This window comes from Sinocyclocheilus anshuiensis, unplaced genomic scaffold, assembly GCF_001515605.1.
Source record: "Sinocyclocheilus anshuiensis isolate Anshui unplaced genomic scaffold, SAMN03320099.WGS_v1.1 scaffold475, whole genome shotgun sequence".
In the NCBI taxonomy this organism is placed as follows: Eukaryota; Metazoa; Chordata; class Actinopteri; order Cypriniformes; family Cyprinidae; genus Sinocyclocheilus; species Sinocyclocheilus anshuiensis.
In genome coordinates this window covers 915275-938563 of record NW_015549650.1, presented here as the reverse complement: position 1 = coordinate 938563, position 23289 = coordinate 915275, and the positions used below count along the sequence as shown (strand labels likewise).

General features: G+C 37.9%; 3 protein-coding genes across 7 annotated transcripts in view; 2 read left to right on the top strand and 1 right to left on the bottom strand.

Moving 5' to 3' along the window:
- The window catches only part of mcu (mitochondrial calcium uniporter), a 92758-nt gene extending 90084 nt beyond the window's left edge, over window positions 1-2674 (top strand). For 2 of the 3 annotated variants that reach the window (XM_016449474.1, XM_016449475.1), the window contains one exon: window positions 1-2674. This exon is cut by the window's left edge and continues 1553 nt beyond it. The gene's annotated coding sequence lies outside the window, so the exon portion shown is untranslated. The other variant, XR_001630979.1, reaches the window with a different exon arrangement.
- A 2123-nt stretch (window positions 2675-4797) lies between these two features.
- Window positions 4798-14820, top strand: oit3 (oncoprotein induced transcript 3). 2 transcript variants are annotated; one of them, XM_016449473.1, is made up of 9 exons: window positions 4798-5020; window positions 10188-10556; window positions 10647-10760; window positions 12376-12498; window positions 12584-12706; window positions 12807-12967; window positions 13424-13836; window positions 14249-14348; window positions 14478-14820. In XM_016449473.1, the coding sequence occupies exons 1-9, from the start codon at window positions 4966-4968 to the stop codon at window positions 14640-14642; spliced, it is 1623 nt and encodes a 540-aa protein (XP_016304959.1). In that variant the 5' UTR covers window positions 4798-4965; the 3' UTR covers window positions 14643-14820. The 2 variants fall into 2 exon arrangements, with proteins under 2 accessions (XP_016304959.1, XP_016304958.1); XM_016449472.1 differs by having other exon boundaries at window positions 10182-10556.
- Window positions 14821-16115: 1295 nt separating this feature from the next.
- On the bottom strand, window positions 16116-21519 carry pla2g12b (phospholipase A2, group XIIB). 2 transcript variants are annotated; one of them, XM_016449470.1, is made up of 4 exons: window positions 21011-21519; window positions 18901-18989; window positions 17050-17215; window positions 16116-16836 (listed from the first exon to the last, which is right to left on the bottom strand). In XM_016449470.1, the coding sequence occupies exons 1-4, from the start codon at window positions 21384-21386 to the stop codon at window positions 16718-16720; spliced, it is 750 nt and encodes a 249-aa protein (XP_016304956.1). In that variant the 5' UTR covers window positions 21387-21519; the 3' UTR covers window positions 16116-16717. The 2 variants fall into 2 exon arrangements, with proteins under 2 accessions (XP_016304956.1, XP_016304957.1); XM_016449471.1 differs by having other exon boundaries at window positions 18913-18989.
- Window positions 21520-23289: the final 1770 nt, after the last annotated feature.

Below are 23289 nucleotides of genomic sequence, written 5' to 3'. Positions count from 1 at the left end.
ATTTCCCTGGTCGCCCAGACTTTTTGAATCTGAGGGATGTGAAATGGACTTGACCCTGGTTGTTCTCTAACAAAATGATCATATCAAGACAAGCCTTGAAATAGTTTTTTGGGCAGTTATCATGGCCCGTAATCTTATTGTCTATTATGGGTTTCCCTTACACACTCAGACCCCCGCAGAGAAATAGCTCTGTTGTTCTATAGCAGAAGTCTGCTCCTTATGTCAGACTGTCCATGTTTGTGCCTGTGGTCGTCATTAAGCGTTTTTTAAAGCCATATTCATGTTGTGTTTGTGTCTCTAGAGGTGGAGGGATTACAGGGCGAGACTCCAGCCTACAGCTCTGACAAACGGAACATTTAAGAGATACTGTAATTCATCCAAAAAAAGAATGTTCTGTGCAACTCAAAAGGAGAAATTTAGCAGTTCATTTCCATACAACATTCTTACTGACCACAGAAGCCACAATTAACAATTTTGAGGGACAGATATAATTTTTTCTAAACTGTCAATTGTGTTCATCTTTAGATTCAAACGTTGATGTTTCATGTTTCAGAGTTGCAGTACTGGGGAAGATTTTCAGAAGTTGATGACTGCAAGGGATAGTTCAGCCAAAAATGTACATTTTGTGTATTTTTACTCACCCTCGTGTCATTACTAACCCACAAGACTTAAATTTCTTTAAAACCGAAATAAAGATATTGTTAACATTCAGTAATTCATTAATAACATTCATTTTGTCAGTGAAGACTTTGATGTGTCAGAAAGTACAAAAACACATTTGTATGAATCAGCTGGTTTAGTTCAAGTTTTCGGAAGAGACTTTATATGATGAAGAGATTTAATATAGGCTTTTATTAATGTACAAATTAATTAATGAATTCAATGCACATACATAGAGCGGTGTTGATCAAATAAATTGATTGTGTCTCCTCAGGAGACTTGGATTAAATCTCTCGATTCTTATGGATTACTTTTATTACCTCTTTTTTGATAGATCAGTGTTTTTGTTGTGTGGAATTTCAAAGAATGGACACAAGTGATGAGAGAATGTTAAAAATGTCCTCATTTGCTGTTTTGAAGAGTCTTATGGGTTTGGAATGACATGAGGGTGAGTAAACATTGAAAGAATTTACATTTTAAATTTCAGTGTGTTCCTCACAGAAAGCTATTGTATTCAGGAAACCTGTAATATAGCATTTGAGTCATATAAACATTTACTTTTTTTTTTTGTAGCTTGACAGACATGGTCACTATGAACTGAGGTCACTAAGAAATGTGAAAATTCTTCAAAAATGTCTGATTTGGGTTCACTGGACAAAAAATTATCCCTTTGGGTTTGGAATGGCATTATGGTAAATAACAACAGACCTTTTTGGGAAGGGAAAGTGTAATCTAGGTTATCATAAACCAAACGGTGGTTTGCGGATTTTGCATGTCTGGCTAAAGTGTAAGTGTTGTGATGGAGGCCCTTTAACAGTGACTATTTGTTGTTGATGAGGAGTTCAGGTCAATGGTAGTTACTCAGTGTGCTTGAGTGAATTACATTGTGATTTAACACCGCAAGACCTGAACTGTAGGTGATTTTTAACAGATAACAGCCTGATAACTGCATTATGTCTGACCCAGCTGCTTTCAGTGGAGATGCTTCACTCTTTTATCTGAGTTTGAACTGGGTTTATCAGACTGTATGCCCTATTAACTGAAATTTAAACTGTGGTTCCATCACTCCCGTCGTAGCTGATGGGTACAGGACACATGCATATCTTTTATTGGTCCTGAAATAACATTGAGGCACAGTGCTGAAGCTAAGCATTAATCACCCTGAAAGAAATTAGCAGCTGATTATACAAATGTTCATAATCCTTAACCTAAACCTTAAAACTGGTTGAATGGGATGTCATTCTAGGATCAATAAAGGATGTTGATGGAAGGCAGAATCAAGGTCGCTGTGCACATTTGTGACAATATGCAGTTGGTGTCAGCATCTCGTCTCAGACTTCATGAATTTTCTATTCATGCATAATCTTCGTCCATAGCAATTCATCATGAGCATAAAAACATCCATTCTTCCTCTCTTATGTGATCAACAATCATAAATTCAAGCCTAAACACACTCCAAAGTTATTTCAGGGCAAAAACTCAACCATCTCACTCTCCAGGATGCCCAGTACACTGACATCCCTCGACCTCTAATAGGTCTTGGGTCTGGTCATTATCTGATACGTTGAACTTCTTTTAGTTTAGTTGTAGGGTTTTCTGTTTGTTTCAGGGTTTTTTAAATAATAATATATCAAATATATGGAATCTATTCTAAAGCGGGTGTTGCATGAATGTATGTTTACATGGGGAAATTATATATAAATGAATTAAAAAAAGCAAAGATTATTATGAATGCTGATTGCAGATTGCAGAGTTAGATTTTTTTCCCCACCCAATCCCTCACCCTCCATGACCCAGCAGCAAGGATGCTCTCGGCTGCTACACAGGTTCTGATTGGTCAAGGATCTCCCCTTCATTATGTCTTGTTTTATTCTCTCTCAGTCTCAATGCTGCAATCTGTGCAGTGCTGCCTTTATTCTGAACACTGATCTGAGATCAGAGAGTATGGAAGACCTGACCTTCTTGAACACCCCTCGCTCCATCCATTTGCCCGTCTTTCTTTAACTCCTTATTATACTCCCACACTGATTATGTTTTAGGTATGTGTATTATTTTAAAGGTTTCTTCATGTGCACTTAAAATGAAAATTATATGGGGGGGGGGGGGGAAGGTAATGGGTGACACTGAATGAAAAACATTTTTTTCATATTCTTCATTTGTTCATTTTGTCATTGGCATCGGATGCTGTAATATCAGAAGACTTTAAAAATGACTATGTAAAATCCTGTATCATTTGTGAAATGTGTATAAAAGAGAAATGTAAGTCAATTATCAATAAATACTTATCCAGTTTTGGATCCGGTAGTCATTTTATTTATTTATTATAAATGCAAATCTGTTTATAGTGCAACATAGTGTGAGATTTCATGAGATTTTAAATTCTTATTCTCCAATGAAAGGCTAGATTTTTGTACATTTTTAAGATCAAAAGGATTAACGATGCAGATTTATTTTCACAGGTTTCTTTATTCATATTTACCATGGGTACCAACAATTCTGACCACAACTGTATATGTGAAAGTGAAAGTGACGTGTGGCCAAGTATGGTGACCCATACTCGGAATTAGTGCTCTGGATTTATCCAATCCAAAGTGCACACACACAGCAGTGAACACACACACACACCGTGAACACACACCCGGAGCAGTGGGCAGCCATTTTTTGCTGCGGCGCCCGGGGAGCAGTTGGGGGTTCGGTGCCTTGCTCAAGGGCACCTCAGTCGTGGTATTGAAGGTGGGAGAGAGCGCTGTATTCACCCCCCCCACCGCAACCTTTGGGTTACAAGTCCGACTCTCTAACCATTAGGCCACGACTTCCCCTATATAAAGTATAAAGTTTCATAATAACAACTGAATGGTTTGTTTCTAATTAAGCTGCAGCACTTGTTTTAGAGTCATGTTTACCTCAACAGTGATGTTCTCCTTGACCTGCTCGACTCCTGGTTCTTCCCACAATTAACTCCGCTTCCTACCAGATAGCAGGCTTCTGTTTGACTGCATGAGTATGCAATCAAATGCCCTTAAAGAAGATGCTTCTTTTCTACCTACGCGAAGAAAGCAAGACTGTTTTTCTCCCATGGTTTCATTCTTGCAAAGTCTGCATTTACTCTGATATTCTATAACTGATCTTAAGCAACAAGCGAACATTATTACTAGACAGCCCAGTAACTCTAAAAGACTCTTCACACATTTCAGCCCATTTCTCTTCTTTACTTAAATGAGGAATAAAACCGACACATCCATGCTTGTTAAACTCTTAAGACTTGAGAAAACCAGCAGCACCTCTCCATTTGTCAATCTCCTCTCTTCAGTCTCTGCGATAACCTTCAGACACTTTCCTCTACTCTGTGCTAATGACACCAATGATTAGCAGTACATTGTCCCGTCTTTCCTGTGCTGCTGTGAAGGACAAAGGAAAGACGACGAACTTCACAACGTGCAAAGCTAAGTCTGACTGATTACTGACTAATGGATGTCTTAAAGGAGTACTTTTCTCTAAACTGATAAGACAAAGCAACAGAAAAGTATAATAAAAGTAGTTTATATGACTTTTATTCCAACCTTTAAGAAGCCATACAATAGCTTTGTGTGAGAAACCTGTACATAATCCTTATGAAATTCTTCTAATGTGCTGATTTGGTGCTTGATAAACTTGCATAATCAGTGAAGAGAAGCCTCTTGAATGCTAAGTCTGCTAAATGACAATGTAAATGTAAATGTAAGTTACAAAGAAATAAGAAGAGAATGGTATAGGTTAAAGAACTTTGAAGATTGTGAACTCTGAAGATGTGAAGTGGATGGATGAATCTAAGTGTTGAACTGCTGTGCGTATAGTCTGACTTATAAACACCTATAAGAAGTTCAACAGAAAGCAAGAGATGAAACTCCTCCTGAATTTCTTTTCTTACACTGTCTACATCTGCACTGCTGTCACTGCTGTAAGTGAAATCATCAGCTGAAGACGGTTGACTAGTGTTGGGTGGGAAGATAGAGGAGATGTATCAGGGTGGGATGGATAAGCCGGACTCCAATAACAATGAGAGGATGGTCCTGTCTCTATCTGAAGAGGTGGGTTTTCTTAAACGGGACAAGGGGACAGGAGAAGAGGTCAAGGTGAGATAAATGTCCTGTCCACGGGAAGACGACAAACAAAATGTTTACAGTCATTGTGCTAGTAGACGCTTCATAACGACAGAGATAACAGACTCCAAACCACAAATCTCTTCCACAAACTGTGACAAGACGGGAACGACTGGGTGTACGCCTGTGGCTTTCTCATTAAATAAGTTCCTCTCTACCACTGGACATGCTTTTCACTTTGGTTGTTCTTCTACAAGCTGTGAGTACAGCACAGGCCATCGGTAAGCTCTTATTTTACACGCACACTGCTTATTATTATTATTATTATGAGCTTATTTGAGTTTCATTCTAAAGGGCACTGCCAACCAGTTTTCCATTAAGTTTGAGACTGGCAGAAACCAAAACTAGATATTTTTCAAATGACTGTGATTAGCGTATTGCTATAATACTCTATATTTGACATTTTTTGAAGGCCATGCTTACCTTTGCAAAAGCTGCTTTATAGATCAAACTCATTCCATAATTGATGGACTTTACAGTTATTGAACCAAACTGAATCAACAATGAACCGATTTCAACTGAATAATGACTGTTTACTATTGTCTTTTTAGAGCTGATTTACAGCAGAATTGAAATCTGTTTGCATAACTGAATCATTTTCTTGTTTATCACTATAAAGCTGCTTTGAAACAATCTGTATTGCACAAAGTGCTATATAAATAAAGGTGACTTGACAATAGTCACCACCATGATTTTAGATTGTTGTGGGGGGTTCTGAGTGGTTTTAGTGTGTTGCTACAGTATGTGGTTGCTAAGAGGTAAAGCCAAAATGTTCTTACTGGCCCATCCTCAAGTGTTTTTGATGTTTTGTATTACAGAAACTTCCCATATTAATTCTTGACATAAAGGGTTAGTAAAAATTATTTACTCACCCTCATGCCCTCATGTCATTCCTTACTGGTACGACTTTCTTCGGCTGAATACAAAAGAAGATATTTTGAAGAATCGTGGTTACCTTTGACTACTATTGTATGAAGAAGAAAAAAAAACAGTGAGACATTTCACAAATTATCTTGTTCCACAGAAGAAAGAAAGTCAAACAGGGTTGGCACAACATGAGGGTAAGTAAATGATGACAGGAATGTAACTTTTGGGGTGAACTAACCCTTTAAGATTTGAAGATGTTTCCTAATTAAAATTACCATGGTTACCAAATATATAGGATAGGATTCTTCAGGATATCGCATCGGATTCTATTCTAATCCTGAGTCAGGATTTTTCTGTAATACAGCTCTAGATATGGTTCACGTACCTCAATGTAAGTTCATGGAAATCACAAATCTGCTCACTTAGCAGACATCTGCTTAATAAGAAATTGAACTATCAATTATGATTGTACCATAAATGATGCGGGATGGGTTATGTGCCAAAGCTGATTATAAGCAATAGTAATAGTGATGTGTGACATCTGAAATTAATATTATTACTTAATCATAGCTGTAGAGATAAAGGTAAAGATTATTATTGTTATTTTTTAGTTAAACATTTAAAATTAGTCAATGCTTTTGGCTCAGTTTCTATTCTATTCTATTCTATTCTATTCTATTTAATAATTAAATATCTTTATCAAGAAACATTCATAATTTAAGCTCATGCACCATTTGTTATATATATACCAAAATATGCCCAAGAAATAAACAGTATTTGGATTGAAAAAAATAAAAATAATCTGTGTGTGGCTAGGTGGGGTTATATGTGGATATGCAGCTGATGTTAAAGATGACATTGAGAATTTATTGTAACAGTGTCCAAGAATGCTGTGTTTACGGTAAACTGTCATGACCTGAACATCCGTTTATCCTTGACCTCCAGCTGTTCTTGTATCAACTGAACATCCCTAGGAGACAGACCTATCTACATTCTTCCTGTGCTGATAATACTACACTGTAATATTAATTATAATATTAAAACATTTATGTGGGTGTGAAAGTGCTGTTTTCAAAGGCACTGTTACAAAGGGCTTGTGATTAAAAAAAAATAATAATAAAATTTAAATGATTACACATTAATAATATGGCAAATAATATGGATGTGTTAATACTTTTTTAAGTGATCAGATGAGCCATATCTGGAAACCAGAAACAGGGTGGGCTGTTTTCAGTTGGTTCAGTAAGCAATCACCTAGCAACCATTCAGGACACCCTGGCAACAGCATAGCAAAAAGCTAAAACACCAACAACAAAAGACTCTTAGTAAACAAAAAGCAACACCCTAGCATAAAGGTGGTCGGTTTTACATAGACAAGCACCGCTCACATTTCCTTCAGAAAATGTAAAAGTCACATTTAAATGCATTGTGTGAGGATTTTGAGAAGGCAAGTAGGAGGCAAATGTCCATCTACTTGAAGGTTTGTGTTTTTGCACAAAAAGCCCTGACCTCTACTCTGATCATTTGGAATTAGGTATGACCAGCGACAATTGATTCTATACCTGCACGACAGGGAAAATTTACCACAAGCCAGGGGACAGTTTGTTGTTTGCGGTGTAAGGTCTACGACGTTGGAAAAGTATCCAACGGTGGCTGAAGTTTTCCCGCGTGTTCTGTCTTTTCGGTGCGCAAAGTAATTTAATTTAAATTAAACTCTAATCTGACTCCATTTTATTATGACCTCGAATTTAGGTTAGAATGCCAATTATTATTGATGATTCATAGGATAATTTATCTAGACTTATGATTATTATATTTAACCCTTTAATCTTATTGTACTCGTTCATTCGGATTCTCATGTCGCTCAGAGATATCGCATCGGCCGTTAGCGTACCTCACGGTCACATACACGGCAGTCTTGGTTATTAGACAGAGGTAATTGACTAATACTTTAGATAGCCGCTCCTATGCTTGCTCATTCTAAAACTACTTTTGTTTAGTCCCCATAGATCTGTACACACTTGAATAAAGCAACATTATCTCTAGTCAGAGGTCACGACCACTATTACAATATAAGCCAACCAACATTACTTTCTCTGATAGAAGCTTTGGTTTGGTCATGCCATGTTTTCCCATGCTCACTTAGCTAGAGTAACATTACAGTAAATAGAGGTTAGGCTCACCTTATTTAGGTTGGTCGAACAACATCCAGTTGACCTAAACGGAAATTCCCTTTTAGCCCTTACGGTGTAAGTACACTTGAACTAATACCATGTGTTAGCCAGATCTCTAAAGATACAGTTGGCGTACCCTATGCTCCATCTCAACTGGATTTTAGTCTGTTACTAACCTGATGCAGACAATGCGGTAAAAAGGATACAACATAATCTACTAGAGTCAATAATTTCAGAGTCAGAAGTCAGAATAAAATCAAATGTAACAATTTATTGTCAGTCAGGTAAATATGTATTATGCCAATTACATAGTCAATCAGATATATCAAATCAACACAAGACATCAAATTCTCAAAGATAGATTTAAGAGTAAAAAATGCATACTTGACTTCGGAAAATACATAGTATGGAGTGTATAGACACACCACACTACGGGCTCATCTGGCTATAGAAGTGCCCTGATCTTCTTGCAACATTTCCTTAAGTACTCAGACCAAGACAAACATCCCCCAAATGGAGACAGGAACTACCAATTGGAATTTGCATTGATCAAGTCCTAGACGTGGAGAGTATACACCTTTTGGGAACAGATGGTAATTTGCATGAAAGACACTGGGAAATGACACACCCTCAACAGTGAGCAAAATATCTCTAAACTCTTAGGATCTGTATTACCTTTTAGTCTACTTCTTGTAAGATTGAGACCATGGTACCAGTCGACTTGAGACAATTCAAATGATACCAAACATGACTGTGAATATCACTTGCATTCATGTAGAACATTATATTATGCTGTTGACCATTCTGAGTGAGCGGAGTGAGGTGGAGGAAGTGGATGAAAAGGATAGGTGAGAAGGGACTTTTCTCGCATCTTCTCTCAGGGTGATATCGAAACAGATGCCTGTATGTTAATACACTATGTGGTTCTTGTCCGTATCTCAGAAGATCAAATTGTCTGAGGTTCTTCAAGTCTTACACTGGCTTTGATTTTTGTTTTATCTGAGGTGATAATTTACTGTGGAAAGGATTCTCCCTCTATGCCTCATCAAGCTGCTGCCGCTTCCTGACGAATGGTCTTTCACGTCTTATGCTGCATCATTTTTCATTTCCACATGGTCCAGCAAAGCAGCCTAACTTCATACGAGGACCTAATTCATTTGAGAGTGTAAGGATGGGTGCAGTGGTGCAGTGTAGAGTATTGATTAGCCTTCCTTTGTAAGCTGCCAACCACCTGAAAGAAAAGGGTTTTGAACTGACAGATCTTATTTAACAAGCAGTTGCATGCCCATGCTGTAGGGTGCAGGACTTTATCTGTATACAGTAGCTTTAGTAAACCTGCTCTGGTTAAAAACACATTCTGAAAGAGATGACACTGAGCTTATTAGGCTTTCCTCTACCACTTTTGAAATGACCAGCATATATTTCCTGACTAGTTAATGCTGTTAAGTGTTGGTTTAGTAGTTTTCTAGTGGCTGGACCATCTCATTCACCAACAAAGCTTAAAAACTGGTAAAGCTTGTTGACCAGTTCATCTTTCAAATGAAGCTTGCAGGTTAAGTTAGTTATAGGCTAAGTGTGTGATTTCTTGCCACTGGTGTCACCACACATTAAAAAATTAATATTTAAATTAATCACAATCTTTCTTTAAGTGATCTTGATATCAGTTCTTAAAATTTCCAAATCAAATACTTCATGCCTATTTTCAGTGCCGTAACTGCAATGAACGTGATGCAGTAAACAATGTATGCAGTAAAAATAATGACAAGAAACTTCTTTCTATTAAGTTGTCCTTACAGGCTTTAAGTACAATAAACATACAAAAGGCAAGCTAGTGTAGACCGTTCAATTCATGAACGACTGACTCTTATGAGCTGGACCAGTTTTGTTTTAGTAAATACAAATACATATAAAACAAAGATTATACAAATAAAGGTAAATAAAAAAACATAATGCGTGAACAGTATCCTGATTCTCAAAACAAATGGTTGGCAGGAACAGTGAGTCTAGTACAGGGGGCCCAGAGTTGTTGGGGGGCCCTGAAGATCCCCCCAAGGCCCTGCAAATTCTACCCCCACCCCAGACATGATTTTGACCAAGGAGGTCCAATTAAATATACTGTACAGGGGTCGCAGAAACCACTGCCTTGTGAAATTCGCTGCATTAATGGAGAAAAATTATTTTATATGTAAGAACAATGAATATTATAAGCAAAACATACTCAAATAAATTGAATAGAGAGCTTGAAAATCAGAATCAAAGCAGGAAATCTGTATCAATACAGTGCTGTAACACATAATATGTGCTGACCAGTTCTGAACAATTTTTCTCTTGCATTGCTTAGCTCTAGATCCCTGCTCAGCTTATATCAGTCTGAATGAACCATGGCGGAACACTGACTACCACGTCAACAATTCTGCGGGAGTCCCTCTGTGCGACCGGCATGTGGCGGGAGAATGGTATCGCTTTACGGGGATGGCTGGGGATGCTATGCCAACCTTCTGTATCGAGGAGAACCACTGTGGTACCCATGCCCCCATCTGGCTGAATGGCAGTCACCCTCAGCCTAATGATGGCATTGTCACCCTCCCTGCGTGTGCTAGCTTCAATAATAACTGCTGTCACTGGACAGCTAGTGTGGACGTAAAGGCCTGTGCTAAGGGTTACTATGTCTACCGCCTGCCCCGACCGTCCGTCTGCTTCCACGTCTACTGTGGCCGTAAGTCTTCCTCCTGCCTCACTGGGTCTTTCTGACATGTTGGATAAAACTGACCTCCATCAGACTGTTTTGTTATGTGTGTCGCTATAGATTTCTATGACATATGTGATGAGGGGGAGTGTAACGGAGCTGACTGTCCTGTCGAGCCAGAATGCCGCTGTTCTGAGGGAACGATTCTAGGCCCTGATGCACAGACATGTCTGGGTAAGTAACAGTGCGGTCCAAGCCTGGCCAAGATAAATGCTTATAGAGCAGAAGAGTTATATTATGATGAGAATGAGAGTGGACTTTTGCAGTGATGAGAAAGAGACCGCAAGACTGTTAAAAGGCGAAATTGAGAAACACTAATGTACTGTACAAAGGCAGCCATCAAAATCAATACTTTTAATAGTGAAAAGTGCAAATTATGCAGCAACTTTCAAGGGGTATATATTTTTAAAGGAATTTCTGTAGGTAATGGTCAGGACACAGTCTGCTGAAGTTCGTCTTGAAGACAAATTGCTCCTGTCTGGTGCTGTTGCTATGGTTACCTCTCAGAATGAGCGTAACTTATGTTCACAAGACTCTATCTCTTAAGGATATGTGGTTACAAGAACAGCCAGAGGCCAAGGATAAATAGAAGTTTAGGACAAGACTGTATAGGGTGTGGGGGTCCAGTTCTACTCCTGGAGTTCCTGCAGATTTAGATCCAACTATAATTAAACAAACCTGAAGCAGCAAATCAAGGTCTTCAGGATTACTAGAATACTCCAGCACAGGGTTGCCAAGGTTGCAAGGTCTGCGGAACAAAACCAGTCTAATCGCAATTAAAAACTAGCCCAATAGCAATTTTTCTGCGGTTTTCCCCTCTGTTGGAGGTCCCTCCATCAAAATTGCATTCCTTGAGATCACTTTAACCTGCAAAATAAAAAATAACCTGTGTCAAATGTGTAAAAGTAGCCCAATTCCATGGTAGTACTGCAGACTTGGTAACACTGATCCAGGCTTTGTTGGAGCTACACTCTGCAGGACGTTGACCCTCTAGGAGCAGGACTGGACACCCATGGTATAGGCCCAAGTAGTCTACACACTCTGACACACTTGAAACACTGTTAAAATAAAATAAAAAAGACGTTCCAACTTTTAGTTTGACTTGGGGGCTTAGGGGGTTCCTTCCTAATTGGAAGGGTTAGACCCCTCAAATCCTTCCTTAATTTGCAGAAGGGACACGGTGCATGAAGCACTCCTTCTTCACAAGCTGGTGAGAGAAAGGTGTCAACTCCAAATGCTGTAGTGAAGGGGCAAAGACACAACAGGAAAATAAGAAGTAAACAGAATAAGTGAAAACAATTACATGTAACTGAATGTGTTCATTTACTGGATTGGATATACTTAAGGACATCAAGCCATCTATCGTGCACATTGATCCTTTGTCTCGGGCTTGCAGTTTTTCCTGTAAGCATTTCATAACCTTTTTACTTGTCAGGAGCAACTTAACTAATCACTGTCAATTCCACTTCCAGCACAACGTAAATTACTGGCCTTGTTGCAAAACAGTCATCCACCTACAGAGGGAACATTTTAAGGCAGCATTTTGTGTTGCTCCTGAAACAAAGACTGTTCTGTTAAAGACACACAGACAAATTCTAAAGCAATGTTGCATATATAGAAAACAATCCTAATGCACTCGAGTCTAGTCTTCTCAGGTGAAGCATTCAATGACGTGCAAAGTTGCTGCCTGTGTGTTCCAACTCGATCTATTTAAGTTAGGATGCTGCCTTCGAAGTTTCTACTTGACATTGCTTCTGTTTTTAACTCGTTCTGGTGTGTTATGTGTAAGATGTGAACGAATGCGAGAAAGGCAATGGAGGATGTGCAGAAAAATGCATCAACACCAAGGGCTCTCGTCGATGTGAGTGTGGACCAGGTAAAGTACTGGACTTGGACGGGAAGAGCTGTAAAGGTAAGAACATGGTAAAACAGAGCATCCTGAATATGGGCAGACTTTCATTTAACTCATGCATTGTGGTTTCTGTGGTTCTTTGTAGAGACTGCTGGCTGTGACAATGTGAATGGAGGCTGTAGCCATGGATGCTCCTCAGAGGACGACTCATATTACTGTCATTGTCCCCGGGGTCTGACATTGGGAGATGACAAACTGACCTGTCAGGGTGAGCTGAACTTATCTTTCCTGCCTTTTGCCCCTTATCTGTCAGGGTTTGTAGATTTGACTTTGACGTTTTGTTGTTTGTTTGTGTGTTTTGTGTGCAGTCCCTTTGCAGTGTGATCCTAGGTTCATACAGGTCTCGGTTCCCAAAGACTTGGTGGGAGGGCTTGAACTCTTCTTGTCTAACACTTCCTGCCGGGGCATTTCCAATGGCACCCACATTAACCTCCACTTTAGTCTGAAGACATGTGGCACTGTGGTCCAGGTAAAAATTACGGATTTTTCAAACTTTGATCAGTCATTGGATTTCATGCATACCAGGTCACAGAAAACTTGTCGGTTTTTAATGTGCTGCAGCTTATGGCAATAATAGCCAACAATAATAGAGCCAGAAAGAACCGTTACCACTGGGAAATACTGTGATGTTCCAGAGGGTGAACTTGACCTTCACCCTCATCCTGGTCAAAAAGTCTCCGCAAAAGTACTTGCCAATGGTGTTTCTTTATAATCTGCGGCTCGCATCCAGGTCTGGATCCGTAACACCTACTTTTCAGAATCCAACCCTAATGGATAAAATCAAGTCCTAGCTTACATATTTATCCTCACTCTTACATTACTGAAGTAAAATAGGTGGTGAATACCATTACATGTTAGCTTATAAAATATTTGATAGTTCTCTGGGACTGTAGTGGAAAATTATCTTCCTTTCTCTCTTCTCCAGGTCATTGATGACAAAATTGTTGGCACCAACTTGGTAACAGGGTTGCCACGGTCTAGTCCCAGCAGCAATGGGGACTTGATTGTGCGTACCAGTAAACTACTGCTCCCAATTACGTGTGAGTTTCCACGGCAGTACGAGGTGTCGGATGGCTACCTGCCCAGTCTGCGCAACACAGCACTCGAGTTAGCGGGCCACAGCGAAGGAATATTCCCCTTCAGTTTGGAGCTCTTCAAAAACGCTGAATTTTCCGAGTCGTACAACCAACCTCCTCAACTGCGTTTGCATGATTCGCTGTACTTTGGTGTTGAGCCACGAGAGAGGGTGGATGGCCTTGCTGCCTTTGTAGAAAGCTGTTTTGCAACACCTGGCCCCGAAGCTGACCAGGCCTTAAAATATTACCTTATCAAAGATGGGTAGGTATTTAAAATAATTCTGTACACTCAATTCCATTCTGCATGCTCCATGACTGGTGCTATAAGTGATTTTAGCCATTTTGCTTACTTAAACTAGCCACAGAATTAGATCACCCTATCCCTTCTACCACAATATCTCTCTCCAAAACCTGAATATTTTAGCAAACCTGACAGATAAAAGAAGCAAATAGTGTGTTCTGATTGGATGGCTCCCCTGACAATTTTAACCCCTAGGGCTGTCACAGAGGCAGGTGTGATTCCTCAGGACACCGTTTTCAGTGTCATATATCTGTGAGGTTGTGGGTACAATTTATCCATGGTATTTTGAGGAGCGATTGCTTCTGGCACCTTTAAACAAAGGCAGAGTCTGTATTTAGAGAATGTTGTGCTTTAATGGCCTTATATTTCTCAGCTGCATTTCAGACGATACGGTGCGTCAGCTTTCGGCTAAAGACCAGCTCTCCAAACACTACCAGGTCCCTGTCTTCAAGTTCATTGGCAAGGACAACAGAGTGAGTAGGGAACAGGTGCATGCTGGCAAATTCAACTGCCTGGTCTGTCCTATGCATGTGCTTTTGTGTGCTAATGGGCTAGCTATTATTACTTTGCTGAAACGTTTGTGTGTACTGTGTGTGTATTAGGAGGTGTTCCTGCATTGCCGTGTGCTGGTGTGTGGGCAGGAACAAGGGGAATCTCGCTGTACACAGGACTGCCGAAAGCGTTTGAGGAGAGATCTCTGGACTGATCAACACCAAGTGCGACACGTACTGTCCAGTGGACCCATTCGTATACTGCCAGATCCATGAGACCACACGTCTATGAAATCTCTTACCCACAACGCCATCTATAGGCTACTTTACTGTATTTAAACAAATCCATACTGCATACAGTATCTGCAGTAATCGTACATTTATGAGTTGCATCAGTTGCTTCCTTCCACTACTTCTGACAATTATATTTACTATATAAAGCTCATCTGCCTTACTAGAAGATTCCATGTCTTTCCATGTGCATGCATCTAGGTGATGTATTGTGCATGCAGTATAAGCCAAGGCATTTCAGCTTAGAATAAGAAGCATTTTGCAGTTTTGAATAATTTGTTTATGTGTTTGTTTGTGTTTATGGGCCTTTTTTTTAATGTAAGAAAATTAATATTATTTTTTAAATTGGACATATGAAATTGAGACAACCTATATATCTTATGGATATTGTCTTTCCAAATCCTCCTGACTACCAGCTATGGAGTTTTGTAGAGGACATTATATTTGAGTGAATTTCTCTCTGAGACTTTACATGTCACAGTTTTAAGTCTGGATGTCCTGTACAGAGCACATTCAGGGCTTTTCAGAGATACCAAATGTTTGGATGTTTCACCATGGCCACTCCCTCTCCTTGGTCTTTAAAAATGGCTGACATTAATTTAGTGATCAAATTTAACACCCTTATGGAAATATGATTATAGTTTGTAATGCTAATTTAAATCGGACTAATTTTCTAATTGTTTGTCATAAATCAACATCTCAGGAAAATGTTAAGGGGTTTCAAATCAAAATATGACTTTCTGTTATGAAACAGGATATCGATTTCATATATGTCCACTGTAGAGGACACCAGGACTTAAAGCATGTTTATTACACATTTTGGAAGACACAACAAGTGTGTAGGGAAAGAAATTATATATGAACATTCCAATATTAGATATTATTATGAAAATCTTGCCAATTATTTATCCCATTATTACACTTCTTTTTTCATTACATGTTGCCCCAAAAATACATTAATATGCAAATTAGATACAGTTTATAGATACATTGTATTCAATGGGAAAACCCGTTTATGGCCATTTTACACACATATTGCATAAAGCAAAATGGTATATCAAATCATTCTGTTATATATTTCATAACATAATTGAAAATCATCTTTATATAAAGTTTGGTATAAGAAAAAATAAAAATTGATTAGTGATTTAAAAAAAAATCCCACTGTTTTTGCCTTTTCATGTCTATTCTTGTCTTTAAATTTTTTTGAAAACATAATTTTTTTAATGTCCTGGTCTCCTCTACAGAGGACTTAGCGTAACATATCATTTTTCAAAAAAGTTATTTTTCATTTTTTTTCTTATGCCCTACACAATGTAATGACATGAAAAAAAGACTAAATCCACAAAACTTTTTTTTTTTTTTCCTGTTAGTCAGGAGGATATAACAAACCTACACACAATCACACACTACAAATCTTCACGTTCACACAGACAGCATAATTGTTTGTTTTTAAAGTTTTTGCTGAACTGAAACTAATCCACAGACACCAGCTCAAGGGTAAGTGGGTGAACTCGTCAAGAACAAGTAAAGGTAATATTTTGTTTCCCCCAAAATATGGAAGAACATATAAAATATGTGTCTAATTTTTAGGACCAATACAATTCTTTGTTTGTTTGCTTGCTTTGTGACATTTTTAGGAAGATTAGGCTAATTTCTATGACATTTTCATTGCGATTATGCAAAAAAATCTAGTTTGCTGCAATGCAAATAAAATAAATATTTTATTTAAATTACTAAATGTAAATTAATAACATTTATACATTGCAGTAGTACAGTATGTCATATACTACATTTAATGTATGCTGATAATAATTACAATTATTAAAAATAATAATAATGATAAATAAAATAACTATATCAAACTAATGAGAATCCAATAACAACCACCACTGTTGTGCATTGCAGTAAATCTGCTTAATTGTTTCTTTTGATTGTTGTGGTGAGATGTGACCAGGGTGTGTCTTTAAGAGATTCATCCTAATACTGACCCCTAGTGTGGAGTAGTTTAAACTTGTAAAGTGTTTATATGTGTTGAAGGTGGTGTGGTTTGTAGGTCTTCACAGCTCATCCTTCTCTTCTCCTTCACAATAGCAGGCTGCCCTCTGGCCGTTCATGAAGGGCCTGCAGCCCAAAGTCCACACTGTGTTATACATGGTGTCCGCAAAGGTCTCACAGGCTGTGGGAGAGAAAGGCCATGATGGGAATTTGTCTGGTGTACAAAAGTGCTATTGCAAATGACAATTCATATAAACAATCAAAAATATTTTTCAGCTTGGTTAGCCATAATAGATAATGGATCTGTTCCAATATGTAGTCAGCAAAGCAGCATAACTAAAAAATAATAATTAAATATAGTGTGTGTGTGTGTGTGTGTGTGTGTATTTCACACCTTCGACTTTTGACATGAGACCCAGACTCTTCTTCAGGTCACCACAGATGCTATGGAGGCACCAGCGGAATTTGGTGTCACAGCGGTACTTGTTAGAGCCACAGGTGTCATAGCAAATGTCCAGCTGATTACAACATTTGGTCATGGCTGGGACACCCATATCAAACTGTAGAGCAACAGCAAATTACACAACATGAGCTTTAAAACCTTCGCACTTCTCTGTTAAGACACAAACAACCAAATGCAGTTCAGACACATAAATAACCACACAAATAACTTGTTAGTCACAAAAAATGGAACAACCTATGTGACTGCAACATTTTAATGCCCCACTCACATTAAAATGAATTAAGGAAATGAAGAGTATGTGAATCTGTATATCGATAATGATTATACAATGATTTTATATAATAATTATATAATTTAATTGCTTTGCAATGTAAGCAAAGAATGTAATCAGATTATGGTACTACCCAAACTATAATATTTAAATGCATCACTAAATTTCAATATCTCTATAAAAATCAATATCTAGCAAAGGTGTCTATCTTTGGTGTGAAATAGTGGAAGACTCCTGCTTTATTTATAGCCATGGTTATTTAAGGGACGCAGTGATGGAGCATGGATAGAGTTGGGCCGTATTTCGTAAAGTTGAAACAAGAAGACAATTACATTTGTCGCCCATAGAGGAGGATTCAGATATATCGCCTCTGTAAGTGCTTTCTGATTGAACACCTTAAACTTCAAAGTTAGAATTGATTCAAGATCCAGAAAATTACACAGAGGGCTGTCCATGAGTCTTTGTGTGGAAAGTAATTGGCACATTTGCTTTCCTCTTTCCTGACAGCAGTCCCATCAGCGCTTTGTCTGGATGCCAAACTCAACTGTCCGGAACCATCTTCAGAGTCCGTGCTAGTCTCTCAATTTAGGAGCACCATATCTGAAATTGTGCTGGACTGTGCAATACTAGTCATGCAGAGCCAGACCTTTAACTTAATGCTATGAGGTCTGGTCCACATTGCAACTTACTATGGCCAAGAACCACCCACTTAGAAAGGAAGAGACAGTCTGACTGAGTCTGATGTAAAGCAACCAAACTCAGTTTGTCACAGTTAGGGGTTTACTTGAAATTTATTACACCATAACATTAGTTGAGACAATGGGTGACACTTAGTTTAGGGACCAATTCTCACTATTAACTAGTTGCTTATTATAATGCATATTACTAGCATATTGGCTGTTTATTAGTACTTATAAAGCACATATTAATGGCTTATTCTGAATGACCATATTTTAAATCCCTTAACCCTACCCCATACCTAAACTTAACAACTACCTTACTAACTATCGGCAAATTAGGACTTTATTGAGGCAGAAGTCATAGTTAATAGTTAGTTAATAGTGAGAATTGGTCCCCAAACGAAAGTGTGACCAGATAAGGTGTAAGAAATGAAAAGAGTATCTAGTTTACTTACTTCTAAGTGCCACAAATTCTTTTTTTTTTCATATTTGATGCCACTAACCTGGAAGTGAGATATCTACCAGCTTATCTGAAGGCCAGCGTTCCTGTATATATTGCATCACTGTACTTTGAACCCCAAAGTCATTGGTCAGTGCTTTTCTCCTTTAAACAAGCAGGGCTGTCTTTGTGTTATCAAGTATCAGATACAAAAGGTATATAATTATCAAATTTTTCTCCTGTCTAACATTTGGATGGATCTTTTATTTATAACTTCGATTCATTGACCAGTGCACACTTCATTAGCAGGATTCCCACAGGTCATGCATGGGGACAGAACAGGTGACAGCCTGGCCACTGCTTAATGTTAGTAGAAATAAAGAGACACATACGCTGTTCGGTACCTGGAAGCCAAGCAGTGAGGTGCTACAACCATCAGGCGGTGGCATTTGATAGCCAACACGAGGCTGAGGAGCTTTACCTGAAAAACAGAAATGATACATTATAATATATCATATTTTTAATAAGTTATTAACATAAAGTTGTTGTTGACCTTTATTAGAATATATTTTATATAACAGTAGCTTTGAGAGCTTTATGTGAAAAAAAAAAAAATCAAAAGCAGTTACACATTGCATTATAAGTGGGTCCACTTATAAAGAACAGAAAACATTGTTTTTCATGAGTATTTTCCTTGATGACTCTGGACTAATTTGGCTTCACACTGTTTCTTAAGTTATAGTATTAAACTTTGGTAACCTAAAATAAATTTAAATAAGGGACAATGCAAAAAGCAGAATCTAAACATATAATACCCAGGTTTTGTTCTACAGATTTAACATTTGAAACGGAAGAAGCCATTTTTTTCCCAGCATTTTTTCCCTCTGAATATATTTACCCACTACAATTCATTCAGTATTATTACATTTTGCGACATCTATTGAAAAGTATCTATTATGGAATTGTTATCTTCCGATTGAACTGAAGGAACAGTTGTGTATCACTTGCATAGCTATTAAAAACTTTTTTGCTGATAAAATTACTTAAATGTAACACATGGAATTAAAACAGCAGAGGTCCTAAAACAGAGCCCTTAGGTAACTCCAAGATCAGTAAATGTGAAATATTTATGATCACTGTTTTCTTTTCTCCATAGCAAACCACTGTCTGTTTAAAAATCATGATCTTAATAACAGAGAAATCTGACTAAACATATATGGCACATATGTGTTAATTTATCCAAGAAGTATTATGAGCAAGTGAGATTTTCTTCCTATGGGCTGCATGGTGCAACAGTATCAAAGATTTCCACGTTTGGTATTCAGAGCATGGTCTTTATCATTTCAAGAGAAGGTGACACTGTCCATGGAATATTATTTAAATCATCTTAAAATAAGGTTGCATTATAAGGTTAGACAGACATTACAAATACTTTGTTATCTTAGCTTTGGCATTTAGTCAAGGCCCAGCACCCAAATGTTCAGTAGGACTTTTGAAACCCGCATGAAGTTTATTATGCAATTATTTTGTTAAAACTGTAACAAAACTATATTAACAACTTTTATTGTGTATGAAGAATACTGATTGAATAAACTACATTCACTGCCCTCCTTAAGCAACATTAAACATTAAGAACACTAACAATTTGCACTTTCTCAACAAAGTTAAACTAATTTAATCAATTTCTGGATGTATTAAGTTCCATTAATTTGTATTCAATTAACAGTCAAAGGCTAAGCAAAACAAGCAAGTCTGTCACTCTAGAACTAAATCACTAATGTAAAGGAGTCAAGAGATAAATAAAGTAGCCTCTACTTCCTAAATTCCCAGGCATAAGCATATGAAATGATCTGATTCAGTCATCTGTAGAGTGGTGTGATCGACTTGCCCAATGCCACACATGTCTGTCAACATGAGGAGTGAGGACAGATCAGTGAGGGCATGTTTTACATAAAAAGCTGATCGAGAACCATGTCCTGTGAATGATTCATTTTGCATTTAAGAGACTTCTCAAATCATTTATTTAAATCACTTAAATCAAATAAAAAATTTATTTAGTTTTGCATTAGTAGAGTCAGTTTTAATCACTATATGCATATTGTAAATCACAACAAATGTTTATTTCAAGTAGCTGTATATTCATGAATATTCAGTCATTATTCACCTTCTTTACCATTGTTGTTGTTGTTGTTTTTCCAGAGGAAACACAGAAGGAAAAGTTTTGAAGAATGTACACAATCTTCTCATTTCCATGACAAATCATAATGACTACATCTGTTTTTCTTTTCTTTTCTTTTTTTTTAATAAACGTATACTAAAAGTAGTTATGCTTCTTTTTGGAGATTGAAAGACTCGCATCCTTTAGCATTCTACAGCAGAAAGAAAGGTTAAAGTCTTTGCCCAAAGCATATAGTGTGACAGAGACCTGAGAAGTGTTTAGAATGCACACTGAGCAAAGAATAAAATACAAATACTATTCAATACAAATACTGTTTGACTTACCATATTTACAGCGGTACTGACATACACCATCCCGACCTCCCATCAGCTCCAGTATGGAGTCAAAATAACCATTCACTGCCTGGAAACCCCCTCTGATAGAACCGAAACCCCAGTCCAACTCTTCATCAGATTCTTGAGTGGAACTCTGGGTCTCTGCAGGTTTTCCCTCGACAGGGACATCTGCCATCAAGATGTTTTCTGCCTGGTTCTCCCCATTAGCAGGAACATCTGGGGTTTCACCAGCCTGCGCTTCAGGTAAAACAGAGCCGTCAGCTGGAGAATCCACCGCAGCTGCATCAACAGAAGCCTGGATAAGGGTGGCAGCCAAGCCTGTGGAGATACATAGCAGGAGCAGCGCCAACGCACGTGGAAACATGATGTGGCCCTGGGTCCTATGAGGTCTGTAGGGTCCAAGAAGAAGCGGAGACCGATAAAGCCAAAGGGCTTAGAAGGAAAAGAGTGAGCAGCACAAACAGACTCTGTTGATAGTGCCTCGTGGAAGGGACTTTGATCTGTGATTAGATCAAGCAGACAGCAAGGCATTGATTGGTGCTAAGGTTAAAGGTAAGGTCCAATCTCTTGCTGAGACTTGCTCTCTCAGTGAATCACAGTCACACTCACCCTTTGTAATCAACTTTTTTGCTTTGATTATCTGCAGTTCACACTTTGCCTGGAAAAGAGTCTCCTCTCTCACACAATCATTTTATCTAGAGTTATTGTATTTCAACTGATTTTGCCATTGACAGACTGTTGGTATTTCAAAGGCCTATGTCGTGCTCAGCTGTTTGGTTATATGAAATTTGTATGAGCCATAGTGATTGCATGTATGATGTAATGCTGGATTGCAAGGCTAAGATAATATTTATGGGTCAATAACATGGCGTTTATTTTCTTTGCCCTGTGTACTCATATAATAGTATTAATATATTTTATAATGAAATACAGTGCAGAGACCTGAATCGCTTTTGTGGTGAACATGTTTTTAATTTCTAAATTAAAATTAATTTTGATATTTTTGGGAAGCATAAAGTCAGAAATATCAGTTAGCTTAGTCAGAAATGACATACAGTAGCACACTAAGTCACACAGAGTTTAATGAATTATCTTCGAAAATATGAGGTTGTAAGGATTTGATGATTTAGATTTAGAACACCAGGTTTGTAAATTATGAATTTTTGACTGACAATTATTAATATTACATCTCTTCAGTAAGCACTCATGCTGTATAGTTGTTAAAGAGGTGTGCCTGCTGCTGATGTGCAGCTGTTCACACACTTTCTTAACAAATGGACTGCAATGTCACTTATTTCAAACGTGCTCCGTGTAGGAACATGTTTTGGCTGATACAGATGGGGCAGATGTTGTTTAGGTATCAGCTTTCACATCTACCATTAGTGTTTTTTGGGCCGTGCTGGTACAGTATGATCGAAGTGATGATGAATTAAACTTTTAATCAAACAAACGTATTATTCTTATTATTATTGCTGTTGTTTTCCCACGACGTGCTACTTTTTAATGTTTAAAGACAGCGAAGATTGCTCGTGATCTGTAGCGCCCCTGTCTGTACGCAGAGTATAGCCTGATGCCCAGACATCAAACAACATTTCGATATGAATTCTGCAACGCCATTTCTAAATGTCTGTAATCATGCGTGTCATGGATATCAATTAATACAATTAATATTTCACCCCAAAATATATTTTTATTTAATAATACTGCACTGATTAATACCTGCAAGTAGCCTAGAGTGAAAAAGATGTAAATGAATGAACTGCAACGCGTACCTTTTAAAACGTTTTAATCAAAAGAAGCATTCAATTTGCATCATTGGTCCTGCACTGAATTCATAAATGAATATCCATACAGAACAAAAGAAAATTGAAATCCTAGTCCTAGTAGCTTACATTTCATGAAGTGCAACTAGAGGGCAGCAGAAGGCTGTTACAGTTTATTTCAAAATATTCAAAAATATATGAGCCATTCCTCGAATTTGGTAATATTTCAACTTGGAATTTTCTAAATACCCATCATTAGACATCAGTATGGCATTATACATTTTAATTTTCAATATTGTTTCACTCTCATATTGTGCCCTTCTTTCTGGGTCAACATACCTGCATGCCCAACACTCTTTCTGCTGCTGATGTGGGTGCCATTTCTGACATAGGATGCATGTCAGAGTTTAAGTGGACCCATTACATCAAATATTCTATTTATAACAACATTTTGAGTTGTCATGATTCATGATTTTGGTAAGCATATATTTACTGAAACCATGA

What these genes read in the sequence shown, in the direction of transcription:
- pla2g12b (XM_016449470.1), bottom strand. Translation starts at nt 21,386, where the DNA reads ATGTTTCCACGTGCGTTGGCGCTGCTCCTGCTATGTATCTCCACAGGC. An exon ending in GCTTCCAGGTACCGAACAGC is followed by an intron (nt 17,216 to 18,900) that starts GTATGTGTCTCT and finishes GTTGCTCTACAG; the next exon opens with TTTGATATGGGTGTCCCAGC. An exon ending in TCTCATGTCAAAAGTCGAAG is followed by an intron (nt 16,837 to 17,049) that starts GTGTGAAATACA and finishes TCTCTCCCACAG; the next exon opens with CCTGTGAGACCTTTGCGGAC.
- oit3 (XM_016449472.1), top strand. Translation starts at nt 4,966, where the DNA reads ATGCTTTTCACTTTGGTTGTTCTTCTACAAGCTGTGAGTACAGCACAG. An exon ending in TGACAAACTGACCTGTCAGG is followed by an intron (nt 12,707 to 12,806) that starts GTGAGCTGAACT and finishes TTTTGTGTGCAG; the next exon opens with TCCCTTTGCAGTGTGATCCT. An exon ending in TATTACCTTATCAAAGATGG is followed by an intron (nt 13,837 to 14,248) that starts GTAGGTATTTAA and finishes TATATTTCTCAG; the next exon opens with CTGCATTTCAGACGATACGG.